This window comes from Cheilinus undulatus, linkage group 4, assembly GCF_018320785.1.
Source record: "Cheilinus undulatus linkage group 4, ASM1832078v1, whole genome shotgun sequence".
NCBI classification, from domain to species: Eukaryota; Metazoa; Chordata; class Actinopteri; order Labriformes; family Labridae; genus Cheilinus; species Cheilinus undulatus.
In genome coordinates, this window is record NC_054868.1 from 40,296,562 (window position 1) to 40,311,821 (window position 15,260).

The 15,260-nt window shown below is 39.4% G+C and overlaps 1 protein-coding gene across 4 annotated transcripts in view; it reads left to right on the forward strand.

Moving 5' to 3' along the window:
• dclk2a (doublecortin-like kinase 2a) overlaps nt 1–15,260 on the forward strand; it is a 71,276-nt gene that overhangs the window by 23,152 nt on the left and 32,864 nt on the right. For 3 of the 4 annotated variants that reach the window (XM_041784599.1, XM_041784601.1, XM_041784602.1), the window contains exon 3: nt 13,367–13,496. In XM_041784599.1, coding sequence (XP_041640533.1) covers nt 13,367–13,496 — 130 coding nt within the window. The remainder of the gene's footprint in view (nt 1–13,366; nt 13,497–15,260) is intronic. The other variant, XM_041784600.1, reaches the window with a different exon arrangement.

Below are 15,260 nucleotides of genomic sequence, written 5' to 3' on the forward strand. Positions count from 1 at the left end.
CATGACAGAGACCTTTTTTTTTTCTTTTTTTTTTTTTTTTTTTTAGAGAAAATACAATATGTATACGTTTTAAAACCACTGCAAAAATAGCTGAAGTCCAAGGCATCCAGTAATGGGTCATTTGTTTTCAATGACTAAAAATCCCCAGCATTTTTGACCAGTTTTGACAGTATGCAGGAGTTTGCCTGCATTTTTCATGGATCATTTCTCTTTTTGTCCGAAAAAGATGGGGGTTTTATTTCTCTTTTTGTACCATTAATCCAGTGTTTAGCGTTAGTTCATGCAGGCCACGGATTTGAGTGCTGCTATAATTGAGAAAAGCTGATCTCACGCAAGGCTTCCTCAGCTGACGACCAGCTGATTCGCTCTAAGCACACTATTGGCTAACTGCACTCATGCTGCCATATTTAAACTGCTTCAGCTTGGCTATGCTTTGCTGCTCCCTCTGCAAGCTGCCTTTTGCAACCCTCCTCCACCCCAGCTCCTCTTCTATGCTTTATCTGACTTAATCAGTGTCATTGGAATGGAATGTGTGCTGTTCCTGCTTGAAGCTTCCCACATAGGATTGTGGAAAGGCAGGGGGATCCCAGAACAGCCACACCTGCAAATATAAATAATAGCAATGAAAGCAAATTGATAACTGCTTTTAAAGAGAATTTATAACTGCAATCATGTGTTTTTTGACAAAAGGTCCTGACTGAAATCATTAAAATAAACAACCTTATTAACAGTTTTGAGGCCATTACTGCCTTGAAACCCATCGCCCTTTTTTAGTGTTAGTTATTAAGAACCATAAGAGCTTTACTTTAGGAGGGTCAGTATTCTACGCTTTTTTTGAAAAATCTATGAAATTATTATAAAAACTAAATTTAAGGGTTTGTGACTTGTTTTTATGCTTTTCTAGGCAGTCATGCTTTATTCCTCTGTTGCCAAGCTTAGTAGGGCAGAAAGTACAGCAGGCAGAACAGAGGACACAGACAGATGATGGGTGCAAGAGAAGGTCAGACATATGAGAGTTGGGAGGGGTGTTGGATCTTCGAGGGCAAACTTCATTTTACCCCCAAGATACGTCACCCAGCCAAAACAAAACCCTGCGGACAGTTGGTGTCACTGATTGGCCGAGACAAGCTGAGACTAGCAGGACAGAGCTGGCGATGGAGTGCCATTGGCTGTTTATCCTGGCGGAAGAAAAACATAGATGGTGCAGTCAGAGGTTCATACTCTTTTATTGTCAACTCTTAGTAATATTCTGTAGAGGTTAAAACACTTCAGCATGTTCATATTGTTATCAAGATTCGCTCAGTGCCCTTTTTATTATCTACATTTAAAAAGAAACGTTTTAGAGTACATCATTCTTTATTAGGCATGGGTAGAAAATTCACATTTTTATAGGCTATTATGACTTCGTCTTGGATATATTAAATTAAAAACATTGCCAGATTTGCTAATAAGTCACCTTTTTTAGATATGGCAATAAGAAATGTATCAGCAGGAGGCTGTAGTGGTGGAGAGAGAAATCAGTCTGCACAGCTGGTACAGCAGTCGCTGCAGGGACCAAATAATAACCACCAGAGGTGACATTATGAATAAATGAGTTATTAAAACCATCATGAATATGATATGATGGTTGAATCTGATTTGTAATTTGTTGGTGCCATTATGTCGCCATAATACATGACTTTGCCTTACTGTCCTGAGAGGACCTGTTTGCAGTTTATTTGTGAAATAATGACTACAGCAGGATTTTTATTGGATTTTCAGACTGATACAGATACTTGGAATTGAGAAGAATAAATAGGCGATAGAATTAATGGTGCAAAGGTATTTAGAAAGCTGCAGTCATTGATAAACAGTGTGAACAATTTAATTTGGACCACTGCCTTCTCAGCTGTGTGATAAGCGAGCAGAGTAGAGACAAACACTGTCAGCAGGTTATTGTAGGAGATGTTTTTACCTTGACATGTTTCGACTGTCATCTGCAGTCTTCCTCAGAAGCGTCAGCTGACCGCTGTGACGTGTCCTTATATGCTGTTCTTCCGAGGCATGGCCAGCCTGATGGACCTGACAGGTCCGTCAGGCTGACCACGCCCTCCGCCGCCCGATGGTCTCTGGAGGAGGGAGTCCCAGGTGTGGGAGAGCATGAATGCTCCCTCGTCCCAGTTGATGGTGTTTTTTCCCCACTTCCTGATTTCAATGGCCTCCTTAATCCAGTGTTTGTGTTTATTGTTCTCTGACCCAATTATCATTGCGTTGTCCCAGTCCATGATGTGATTTTGTCTTTAGCAGTGGTCTGATATTGTTGATTTGAGATTTTGCTGTTCTGTCTTTTCTTTTTCTGTCCTTGTGAGTCGTCCTGCTGTCTGCTTTTCACACTCCTTTTGGTGTTCCTTTTCACTTGTGTTGAACATTCTTCCTGTTTTCCCTATGTATGTGTTTTAGCATGATTTGCATGGTATTTCATATATGATGTTGCATTTTTTGTCCGGTTTTATTTTGTCTTTGGGATGAACTAGCAGCGGTCTGAGTTCAGTGAGTGATTTTACAGCCGTGTTTATTTTGTGTTTTTTCATTGCTCGTTGTATGGCTTCTGTTATGCCTCGGATGTACGGTATTGTCACCACATCTTTGTAGTTATTTTCTGCTTTTTGTGCGTGTTTTGTTTTTTTTTCTTTTGTTTTGTTTTCTTTGTTTTTAACCTGTTGTTTCCCCTTATTTATGGCCCATGTTGGATACTGGCAGCACTGTAGTGCTTGTTTGATGTGTTTTTCCTCCTTCTGTCTGTCCTCCTCTTCTGTGATGATGCTGGCCCATTCATGATGTGTCCTGACTACTGACAGTTTGTGCATGGTGGGATGTTCAGATGTCCAGAGTAGATATTGATCGGTGTGTGTAGGTTTTCTGTAGACTGTTATTTTGATGCTGCCATTGTCTTTGTGGTGGATTTTCATGTCCAGAAAAGCTATTGTCCTGTTTGATTCCTCTTCGTGGGTGAATTTGATGTTTCCTGTGGTGTCCATGCTGTTTAGGTGGTCTGTGAGTTCTTGTGTGTGTCCGTGTTTGATTTTTTTCCAGGATGTCATCTACGTAACTTTTCCAGAATATGGGTCTGCATTGCGCGGTGCTGTGGTTGTGGCTTTGGTTTCCAGATCCACCATGAAAAAAAACTGCTCATAATAGCTGATAATGGGTCTCCCATGCGAACCCTTTTTTCTGTCTCTATATTGTTCCTTTGAATTGAAAGTATGTGGATTTTGCGATGAATATGAGGAGTCCAGATATGTCATCAACTGTGAGGTTTAACAATAACAATAATTGGGTCAGAGAACAATAAACACAAACACTGGATTAAGGGGGCCATTGAAATCAGGAAGTAGGGAAAAAACACCATCAACTGGGACAAGGGAGCATTCATTCTCTCCCACACCAGGGACTCCCTCCTCAAGAGACCATCGGGTGGCGGGGGGCGTGGTCAGCCTGATAGACCTGTCAGGTCCATCAGGCTGACCACGCCTCGGAAGAACAGCATATAAGGACACATCACAGCGGTCAGCTGACGCTTCTGAGGAAGACTGCAGATGACAGTCGAAACATGTCAAGGTAAAAACATCTCCTACAATAAATTGTCTGAAAAAAAGAAACCCAAGTAGATTATTCAGAATAAGAAGACAAAATGAAATTGCTGGATTTACTGTAAGCATGTGTTGCAGACAATGCTGAGAGTCATCAACTCTATATCTACTGCATCATTATAATATCCATTAAAGAATACTCATTTACGGTGCCAGAAAGATGGAATACCATGGAATCTATTCATTTTTCCCATAGTTTTATTAAAAAGTGAAATTTTCATATATTCTAGATTCATTACAATAATGTGAAATATTTCAAGACTTGCGTTCAACCTGTTCTAGATCAAAACACTGCCAAACTACTCAGTGCTTTGAAATTTCATCCATCCACTGTGCTTATTTACATCTGAGTTGTAGACATCATCATGTATGCGGGGCATCATGTTGGGGTATTGCAGGAGTTTTGGGTACCGAGGCTGTTGCTATGAGCCAGTCCCTGTAAAACCAAAGTTAGCTGTGTCCTCATCCTGGACAGTGAAAATCATTCCCTGCGCATGTTGGCCTCTGCCAGGTCTGCCACTTGTCACTGATACTACTAGTATTTGTGATTTTGATGGACAAGATCACAAGTCTCATCACTTAAAATGAGATTCCGCAGGGTGGCTGGGCTCAGCCTTAGAGAGACTGTATCGAGAGGAGTTCTGACATCTGGAGGGATCTTGGAGTAGAGCTGCTGCTCCTTTACATTGAAGAGGTCACCTGAGATGGTTCAGGTATCTGATCAGGATGCCTCCTAGCCTCCTATAAATGGATGGATAGACGTCATGCCTGTGTAGAAGTAGCCATTAACAGGACCTACAGCCTTGGCTAGGGCCCTTGCTTGGAAACAAACTTTTCCCTGCATTGTGGGTCCAAATTTATAAAAATATTAATTATTATTTTGACCAACCATTGATTCTGGTGCCACATAGAGAGGCTGACAACTTGTATAAATTCAGGAAATGCTCATTTATAAATTTACACTCCCTGTTATATGCCCTTGCCTGACATCCTTTCTACCATTCTACTATAGTACAGTATGCACAAAATGGTTAGCTATTAATAATATTTTTATGGATAGAATTTTCCTCATGACCTGCATAATAAAGTATGATGTTCAGGAATGAAAAGTAAGCAGTTTTGACAGCACATCTCTTGACAGCCGTTTGAACAAAATCAGTTCATTAAAGTTATTACACCATCATTATAAAGATGCTGTCATTTAACTTAGTATCTCAAACACTTGACCTGTTTTATTCTGGCTTTTTACACCCGTGTCCGTACAGCTATCATTTGTCTCCATTTCCCTGCTCTCCCTTGGGCGTCACCGGCATGCTGAAAAGTACTTTATCACAGGGCCCAGCAGTGCCAACCTTGCAGAGAGCGAGGTGTGTTTAGGGTTGGAAGTAAATGAGAATACAGCCAGAGGCCTTCTGGACAAAGATAAATATAGTATTCAAACCCCGAGTTCCTTTTCTTTACAGTAAGCCTGTTGCCTGTTGTGTTTCAGGGACAAGTAGCCTATGTTCTGAGGATAAGTGGTAGAAAAAGCTGCTGGAGCGTACATGTAAATCAGAATTCAAATTAATGTGGGAACATGTCCTGTTGGTGGATGCTGAATTAACTTATTGACTTTCTGATGTGGAGTTAGATAGAAAGCTTGATCCCACTCTGGTAGTTCCTGTTAAACTTAAAGCTAGGACATGGTTAGCTTAGCCAAGCTTTGCCTAAACTGGAAAGAAAAAGCAGGTTCTGTTGCTCTGCAAGTGAAAAACTCTGTTGACTGTTATCTAGTGCTACACAATCTAACTGCAATTGCGATGGCAATGTCAGGCTGGGAAATTATACAATTGCATAAAAGACAGCAATTATTTTTGTATTAAGTAGTTCTTGAAAGGTTTACAAAAATGTCTGCAGAAACCTCTTTAAGTTTTAAATAGTCCGACTATTGCACTTTGTAGAGGTACTTTTATTTTCAAAAAGGGAAAAACTTGTATTTTTTGGAAAACACTAAAAGGATACCTGCATTCAGATAAGTTCGTCTTACTGGATGGATATTTGTATCTCTTATATGTATATTGAACAAAAACTCACAAGATATCTGCATTTTGAGCAAATTTTAACGTATGAACTCACCAGGAGGCCGCCATATATTAGCTCCCACTGGTAGCAGGACATCATCTGACCACTGTGCTCCTATTTCAATGCAGTAATCAGCTGTTTATGACTGGCAGCGTACGTGCTTGCAGCTGCATTTGCCGCCGTCAGCTTTCACAGCAGACACGAGTTTGCGGAGTGTCAGCCATGTCTCCCTGCTGTTAAAGTCATTTTTCAAAATAAAAGCATTATGTACAAACAAAGGGAATCTTTCCAAAGAAATGCTATAGTGGGCTTTTATTTTGAAAGGCACAAACCTAAAGTGTGCTCATACTGTGTTTATCTTTCCTGTGACATATTGCACTGGAGTGGAAACAGAAAGCATCACATAAAGGTGAAGTTAAGAGAACAAATTTTTTAAACACACACTTTTTTTTTGGCCTTCATCAGAGAAACAGATTACCAAAATATTCTACTGATGTGGAAGCTTGATTGGAAACAGCAAGGTCAATATGTCTCACTATTTATCATTTTCCTGTATTTTTTGGCTGATGACAACTCATGGCCCAGGGACAAAATAGGCAAGACCTCAATTCTATAAACTCCCTGCATGTGAGACATGCTTATCAGGCACTTGAGAAGCACCACTTATGCAGGCAGTCTGCATAGAAATAGTACATGCTCAATGTAGCTATATGACGTCACACTACCAGTGAGTACAAAAACATGGCGGTTTCCTGATGAGTTTAAAAGTTCAAATTTACTCAAAATGCAGATATCTAGTGAGTTTTTTGTTCAACATACTTACAAAAGAAATTTCTATCCAATAAGGTGAACCTGTCTGATCATGCAGGGTTCCTTTTAAGTTATTTTGAAAGCAGTACTGTAAAACCTTCTGGTAATTTAATATTTGCATGTTCAAAACTATAATTGTTCTCAGCATTAACCTGACAACCAAGCTAGTAGACTGCTGATACCATTTAGGTACAATACTGTACAATCACAAATTGCAATATTGTCTGTTATAATCACACCTGAACATTATTATCAAATCGTGCAGTACTTCTAGCACTAAAGGATGTTCCATGGTGACTAATTTCAAATTAGATCAAACTCAAATGTAAATTTTGATGTAGACAAGTCAAAATTAAACACATTTTTCAGGCGTTAAACATGTAATCATGGTGTCAGTGGGTTAACAATGTCACATTGGTTTAGTTAATGTTAGCAGTGTTAGCACTCTCAGTCTTCAGAGCTTGTTCAGGTAGTTTTCTATAACAATGTGGTTACTTATTGCTCTTTTTGTGTGGTTATATTCCAGTTCAACCTGACACGTCTACATATAACTTCATCTCCATGCCATGAGATGCCATCTGTTCACCGTGCTGGTTTATATCCAAGTAGAGATTTATGGCAGTAGTCCTGAGCCAAAGCTAGACCTGGGCTAGAGGCAGACAGCTGCATAGATCCTACATTTTACTGGCATTGTGGGTATGGATCAATAAAAACATCAATTACTAGTTTAACCAGTTAATAACTATGGCGCCGACCAGTGGGTATGTCCACATTTAATCGTTTCGTTGGCTCAAATTGCCCTCTAATTACATTCGCCTCTATTGCTCCATGAGTAACATGCTTTCAAGTCTTTTAATCCATAAGAAGACATACTAACATCAATTCCGTTTTTTTACTGGATCAGGTTTTTGGCACTGATTAGTTGCCAGCTTTCTGTAAAGACATGGAAATAGACTAACTGTAGCAACTGATGGCTCAGAAGCTAAGCATTGCCTTAATCTCAACACAGTATAAACTGTGCAAATGTACAAACTACTAAACCACTGGTTGCTTCAGTGGTACTTGTAGATTAATTTTCAAACAGACAGAGCTGACAAGCTGTTTCACAATCTTGTTTGAATAGCCAACCAAACCAGCTACTTAAATTCAACAGACAAATATGGGAATGATATCAATCTTCTGTTTAAATACTCTGCCAGGAAGGAAACAAGATCATTTCCATAAAAGTCAATATATTTTTGTGAGATGTCCCCAAAGCCCTCTGACTGCTGTATCATCACACTGGGTGATTTCCCTGCCAGGGGACAGTGCTCACTTCAGCAGTCCCTCTGTGACTTTCTCACATTCACTGTCCATCAACACAGCCTGCTGAGTGGGTGGAAATTACAGGAAGGTGTTATCATTAATTATGTGTCCACCTACCTGAGAAAGCAGTGTGGGGATTAAGGACAGAGGTCAGTGAGAAATATTACTTAATATCTAGATACATTTTTTTTTTTAATAGCAGGGCTCATTTTGGAGACATACATCGGACTATCCATGTGGGCTGTTTCTATGGTGATTCTGCCCTGACAGTATGGTGTGGCGGTCAGCTGCCAAGTGCCAGAGTGAGAGCTCATCTAAAGAATGACATTCATGCCAGCTATGCTAAACCTTTGATACTCTGCCACACCTCAGTTGGATATTAATTCCACCAACATTTTTCTTCTGCTTTCACAGATTCTTTCTCTTTGTTGCCAAAAAGAATGAGAGTAAGTGAGAGTACTTAGGCTTATAAAGGATGGGATGAATTGGAGGCAAAAGAGTAGAAGTGCGGCTGGGTCTTTGTGGTTGCGCTGGCCCTAATGAAGACATGAGTAGATCATAATGCATAGGCTATAAATATGAAATATATTTTCAATGTAAAATGAAGGCATTTTAATCCTACACATATCTTACAGTGTGCCTTGAATTTTGAAGGACAGCTGAGGTTTGCATATTTTGGCTGATCTCTTCTTTTACTTGGGCTGCTCAGATGTAACCTGACACACCAGATAGATTGTTTCATATCTCCATTGCATGGGTATATTTTATATTCATCTGGAAAATATCCCATAGAGAACGCTGGGGAAGGGCAGGACCTTTCAAAAAGAAGGTGATTGGTCAAAATCACAAGATCACACTCTGCCTGTCAAGCATGATGGGGATGAAACTTATGCCATCTTCTCTGCTAAGAAAAGCTTATGGTGTAGCTCTTTGTTCTTGTTTTAATAAAGAAATGGGGCCCCATTCTGATAAAACTGCTACTTTTAATCCCTTCATTGTATACATAGCTTATCGTAGGACTCAACCTCCCCATAACGATCACAAACCCATGCTGTAGCAGGTCGACAGAAGCACAAAAACATCTTTTCTGTCTTGTAAATCTTTTAGTGTGTCTCTATGTTCTTGTTTTCAATGAAGAAATGTGGTCAAATTCTGATTAAACTGCTGGCTATATCCAAGCTAATTGCTTCACTGGCAGTCATACCGATTCACACTACAACGCCTCCTCAATAATAATGATCGCTCATGCAGAAGCAGGCCACCAAAAGAGAGAAAAACACCTTTTCCATTATTACAAGCATTCAGTGTGGTTCTTTGCACTTTAATTCATGAAGAAATGTGGTGTAATTCTGATAAAACTGCCGCTTCATCTGACCTAATTGCTGTCTGCTTTTAGTACAACTAAACCCCGCCTGTAGCTACCACCTCATTCTCCTCAAATAACGCTGTTTGGTCCAAAAAGTGTTCCGTGCAATACAAACATTGTGGTTTGGAGCTTTTTAAGATGGATTTGCCTGATGATAGATCGGCAAATCCATCTGCACTGCAAGGTTAGCTCAGATGGCGTAGTGGTAATGTTGCACCCAATGTGCTGTGGTGACCCAAGTTCAAGTCAGGTCTGTGGCTCCTTTCCTGCGTGTCACTCCCCCAGGCACTCATCTCTGTTTCTAATTCCATCCACTTTACTCCTCAACAAAATAAAGGCATTAAAAGCCCAAAAAAATGTCTTTTAAAAGGAGCATTCTTTTATTCTTTCCCCTCAAGAAATGAATTAAGACTGAATAAATTGGACACATTTAGTCTTTTGTGATAGTTAAACCGGGTAAAATAAAAGGTATCGCTGCATGTCCACTAAGGAATTCAGGACGTTTTGCAACCATTTTTTTACATGCACCAGTCTGCGACTCACTGAAAACTGCTCTGCAACCCACATTTGGGTCCTGACCCAACAGTTGAGAACCACTGTTCTACATGGCTTGTTGTATTGAAGGGAATGATCATTTTTATGTCATTCTCATACTGACTTAGAAAAACACATACAACAGCAAGAAAGTATTTTTTTTTGCGAACTACTTCAAAAAAACAGACACTTTGGTGTTTGCATGATGTGAAGAGCATAACATTTCTGATCAAAATGGTATTTTGACACATTCAGTTTAAAGGTATATTTCACTTTTTTTCAAAATTGTCATTGTGTGTATGTCATCGTCACTCCAGTCAAAATGGCTAATTTTCATTTTTGTTTTTGTTTGTTGCCTCTGTTAAATCCCACGGACTCAAACAGCTGATCCAAGAAAGCCATACACTGAGGCTAAAGAGCACATGGCTGAAGCTTGCATTGCAAAATAGTGCCAAACACAGAGGCTTTCTGATTAAAAAAAATATTGAAATTTTTAGTTGCAGCATACAATTGAGCAAATATTGCCTTTTGGCCCATTTTTACCTTAAACTCGCCGAATTACATGAGCAACTATACTCGTCCATGGTGCTGTATAGCCTAGCTTCACCCAGTAAGCCCTGCCTAAAGGGGCAAAAAATCTCTGGAGGCTGCCACTACTATTCCCAAGTACCTCACACAACCCAACTCAAAAACACAGAAATATCCCTTTAAAGAAGTATTGGTCTGTGATCTATAAACTGTAATACGCCCCATTCCGATTTAATCGAAATTTCCATTAATTTCTCAGCCTTAAAGTCAAACAGGCAGAGGTTTCATATCAAGTGTCATGTATTATTCATGAATTTCTATTTTATTTATGAATTTGTAATTCCTGTTTCTTTGTGTTTTGTTAAACTTGCCACTATTTGAGTTGTGATATCTCACTCCTACATCACTTCTTTTTCATTTTCAGCTAGCTTCCAGCTTCTCTTTTTTACTGTGGAGATTTTGGTGCTCCTTAGTAGTCATTGAGCTTTTATGGAGCACTCACACTTTCCCCCACTGTGTCAGCCCCCAGTCTCCCCCAGAGGGTCCATCTGCCTACAATCTTCAGCCATCCCCAACTCCTCCTCTATACTCTCATTTCAAATATATGAGTGTATGCTCATCTCAGTGTGTGTGGGTGGACGTGTGGAGCGAGGGTGGGATAATGAGCAGATTTTTTTTACATCCTTTGTCTTCCTACTTGTCCACCTACAGTAGCAGAAGGATAATCTGTATCTCTGTGTGGGCCAGCTCACTGTAGCTTAAAAGTAGCTGCTGTTGCTGTCTCTGAGGGAGGGGTTGTGGGTGTAAAAGGGAAAGTGTTGGATGTGCAGGGAAAATGACTCTTACAGTGTGAGACAGGATAGAAAGAACAAGACGAATGACCCTGCAGCACAATCGCTTACTGTACTGCTGTCCCCTCATGACTGTGCATTGACTCTGCAGTATTATGGAGTCAGGATGTTTTGACCTTGTCTTATTGTTTTTACACTCAGACACATGCAGTCACACAGTGAAAGCCTCACTGTACCATATGCATTACATGGGGTGATTTGATTGGCCTACTTCAAGGAGCATGGGGTGAAGCAATTATTTCACATCCATAAATACCACAGTCATATGAGCAGCCGAATACTGTACAGTACAATGACTATAGAAACATGCAGACTAATGCAGAAACAAGTTGAAGACCTGGAACTGAAAATAAAACTGATTAATGAAGCTCCACTATTCATGCTTCATCAAAGAAAGCAATAACAGTGATGGGAAGTCAACCTCTCTCTGAGTAAACATTTTAGAGGTACTAGTTCTGTAAATCTTTGCTGAGATGTTTCTACACACTGTGTCCACCTGTGGTAAATTAAAATGATGGACATGATTTGGAAAGGAACACACCTCTATATAGAAGGCCTCACAGCTGAAAATACATGTGTTTTGCACTGAGGAGAGGCTTCTGTCTAGCCATTCTGCCATGTCCAGATCGGTAGAGGGTTGCAGTAATGGTTGTCCTTCTGGGTCTTTGTCCCATCTCCACACAGGATCTCTAAAGTTCTTGTTCACCTCTTTTACAAAGGCTATTCTCCCCTCTTTGCTCAGTTTGTCTGGACAACCAGAGTCCTGGTTGTGCCGAACTTCTTCCATTTGAGAATTATGGAGGCCACTGTGCTCTTGGGAACCTTCGGTGCAGCAGAAACATTTTTGTAGCCTTTCCCCAGATTTGTGCCTTGCAACAATTCTGTCTCTGCAGGAAGTTCCTTTCACCTCATGGTTTGGTTCTTGTTCTGATATGCATCTGCAGCTGTGAGGCCTTCTATAGAGAGGTGTGTGCCTTTACAAATCATGTCCAACCAATTTAATTTACCACAGGAGGGCTCCAGTCAAGGTGTAGAAACATCTCAGCAAGGATCAAGAAAAATGGGAAGCACCACATTGAAGTGTTTTTGTAAAGGATCTGAATATTAATGTGGTATTTCAGGTTTTTTATTTGTATTAATTTGCAAAAAATTCTAAAATTCAGTTTTCACTGTGTCATGATGGGGTACTGAGTGTAGATAATGAGAATAAAATGTAATAATAGTAATGAGAATAATTTCTAAATGCACTGTAAGTACAAATATCTACTTGCATTTAATATGTCAAGGACTCTGACTCAAGAACTGATTGCAATTCGAAGTTCAAAGGTCAAGGTCTTTCTTCCTCATTTTCATCCTTTGCTTGTGAAATATGTCAAGAACACTGTGGGGGATTTTCTCCCAACTTAGGCCAAATATCTCCTTTTACTCAAGGATGAACTGAAAAGACTTTGATTTTTTTTCTTTTTAGGATTTTGGGGCTCAACATTTAAGTTCATGAACAAATGTACATGTTCCTCTATGTTTGTACAATCTTTAACACCTAAACACCACACATAACTTCCCAGTCCTTCTTCTTGCCCTACCAATGTACTTTCACTGTCCAGAGATTGTATTGTATGAAACTGCCAGCTAATTATTGTAACCTTGACAGAGGATTGGTATCAGTCTAAATGAGTTCCACCATCCTGCAGAAACAGCCTTTGTTTACACTTATCACAGCTAAGATTCACAGTGAGTGACATATTTGCATAATGAAAACATTAGCATGAGATTTCTATTCAGGAAATAGTACTTGTATGGGATGAAATTACTGAGTAGTATCAAGGTATGGGTTTTGGGGTGCTGAAAAATTGACACAAACTGAAAGCCTCACTGGACCTTTAACTTCCTGGCTGTTTCTGTGGATTGCTTTGTCTCTTGCTGGATAATTACTCTGTTAGGTAATGAGAATATTATGTAGGAATTATGTTCTGTAGCACTGTTTATGTGCACATAAGTACTTGAAAGCCTATATCTTTGGACTTTGGCCCCTTTAAGAAGTAGAATGTAAAAATGCATTGTGGTATGTATGACCAGGTAACACCGAAGTAACCAGCTTAAAAGCTGTACAAACTTGTACCAAAGCACTTAGAAATATAAGATGAAAAACAAACATCATGCATAATACTTACATCACTTCACCGGTTGTTCTTCTTTTAAACTTTTAAGTGCTTCCTTAAAACAGCATCAGAATTTAAAACAAGCTCATGACCTGTTTCACCTTCCTTTTTGTTTGTCTTCAGATTACCTGCCTGCAGGACTTCTTTGGGAATGATGACGTCTTTATAGCATGTGGCCCAGAGAAGTACCGCTACGCCCAGGATGACTTTGTGTTGGATCAGAGCGGTAAGGCTTCCACAGCCTTTGTGACTGGTAGGCCTGACTAAGACTAACTAAACATTTTCATCATGTCTGTGTTTTTATCTGTTTGTGTGCCTTTGCCTCAGGGTCCCTTCCTCACCATGCTTTCCTCTCTAATACTTGTCAAGTTATCTTCCTTTCAGAATTTAAGGCAGAATAGTAGATGTGTTTCTCTGTTCATTTTTGTATTTATCACCATACATGCATGTTATTTAACAGAAAACCCTGCATATTATACCATGTTGCATGTATTAACACTTGTCTTTGACATTGACATTGCACAAAGAATCACACCAGATGATGATGTTTTTAAAAGAATTAAAATTAAAAAATAGATTCATATACAGGCAGCCATTTTTCTATGATGCACTCTCAGTTTGTTTGCATGTTGACAAGTCAGGGCTTTCAGACTGCTTGCGTGAGTGCTGCATCTCGTGTGCCTGATCCACATTTCTCACAAGCAAAGAATCTAGAAATAGCCAAAATAAAGTACAAAACAAAAAACAAAAATGCACTTAACTGAGGCGAGCAAGCCTATAGGTGAGCGACAACTCAACCTATCAGATCTTCATTCTTTACAGCTGCAGTGTAAGGCCAGCTCTGTTCTCCATGGCTGCTCTCATCCTTAAAATTCAGAGGATCAACTTCCTCTCTTTGGCCTTCACTTTTAAATGCTAAATGCTACAGAAACACTTTTGTACCTTCAGCTATAGTACTTCTCAGTAAAACTGGCACAAGTTGATGTACTTTAACTTTAACAGAATATGTATTATTTTAGGTAGTCTTTAAAAGCACTTTATCATGACTAGGTTTTATCAGTCATGTTTGTTTGAATATTTTACTGTTAGTTTTTAATGTCTGTTTCTGACTGTGCCTTGAATTGTAAATCTGTATTGTTATTTGTTATTTTTGTCTCTGGGATGCTGAACTCCTGTCTGAACACATGAAATTTACCTTTTTGGGTACCAGTAAAGAACCTTGACCTTGAAAACAGACAGGAAAATGACAAATATCGAGCCATAATTACATTGCAGATATTTATGTCCGCAGTGTTAGAATGTGTTTAAAAATCTGTTGCTTGATGACCCAGATGAAGGCCACAAGCTGTCTAATAAAATTGTTACTTGAACTTCAACTATTCAGGGTGCAGAGTACCTAGTGGTTGTGGCATGGGCAGTCTGGCTTGTGGCCCCTTTCCTGCATGTTCCCCCCCATCCCTGTTTCCAATTCTATCCACTGTCCTCCACTGTGAATAGAGACATAAAATGCCCAAAAATATTTCTAACAGAAAAAGCTTTCTGTTTCCATGCCTGTAGAGTATGTCACAGGCAAGATAAACACAGTGCAAGTCACTTCCAGTTTGTGCTTTTCAAAGTCAAAGCCCGATTTAGCATTTCCTTGGAGGAACTCACCTTGTTTGTACAAAACGCTTTTTTTCTGAAATGTTTCATCACAGTTCGGCTATACAATAAATCAAATTTTTATCACCCTTTTTATGAATAAATTTGGTAACTTTCACTCCTCAGCTTAGCTAAGCAGCAGTTAACACTTGATTAATCATGTGCACATCATTTTTCTTATATAGATCATTTTTAAATGTAATTTATTGACACAGGTTGCTATGAAATGGGAACAGTAATTCTAATTCAGAGTTGCTAGAGGTGCTTTTTAAAGTTTAAAGAAAAAAAGCAATCTACTAAGATGTACATTAGTGCAGAATTCACACAAATGATGTCAAAGGTGGTGAAAGTTAGTGATTATGTTAGTAAACTCTAA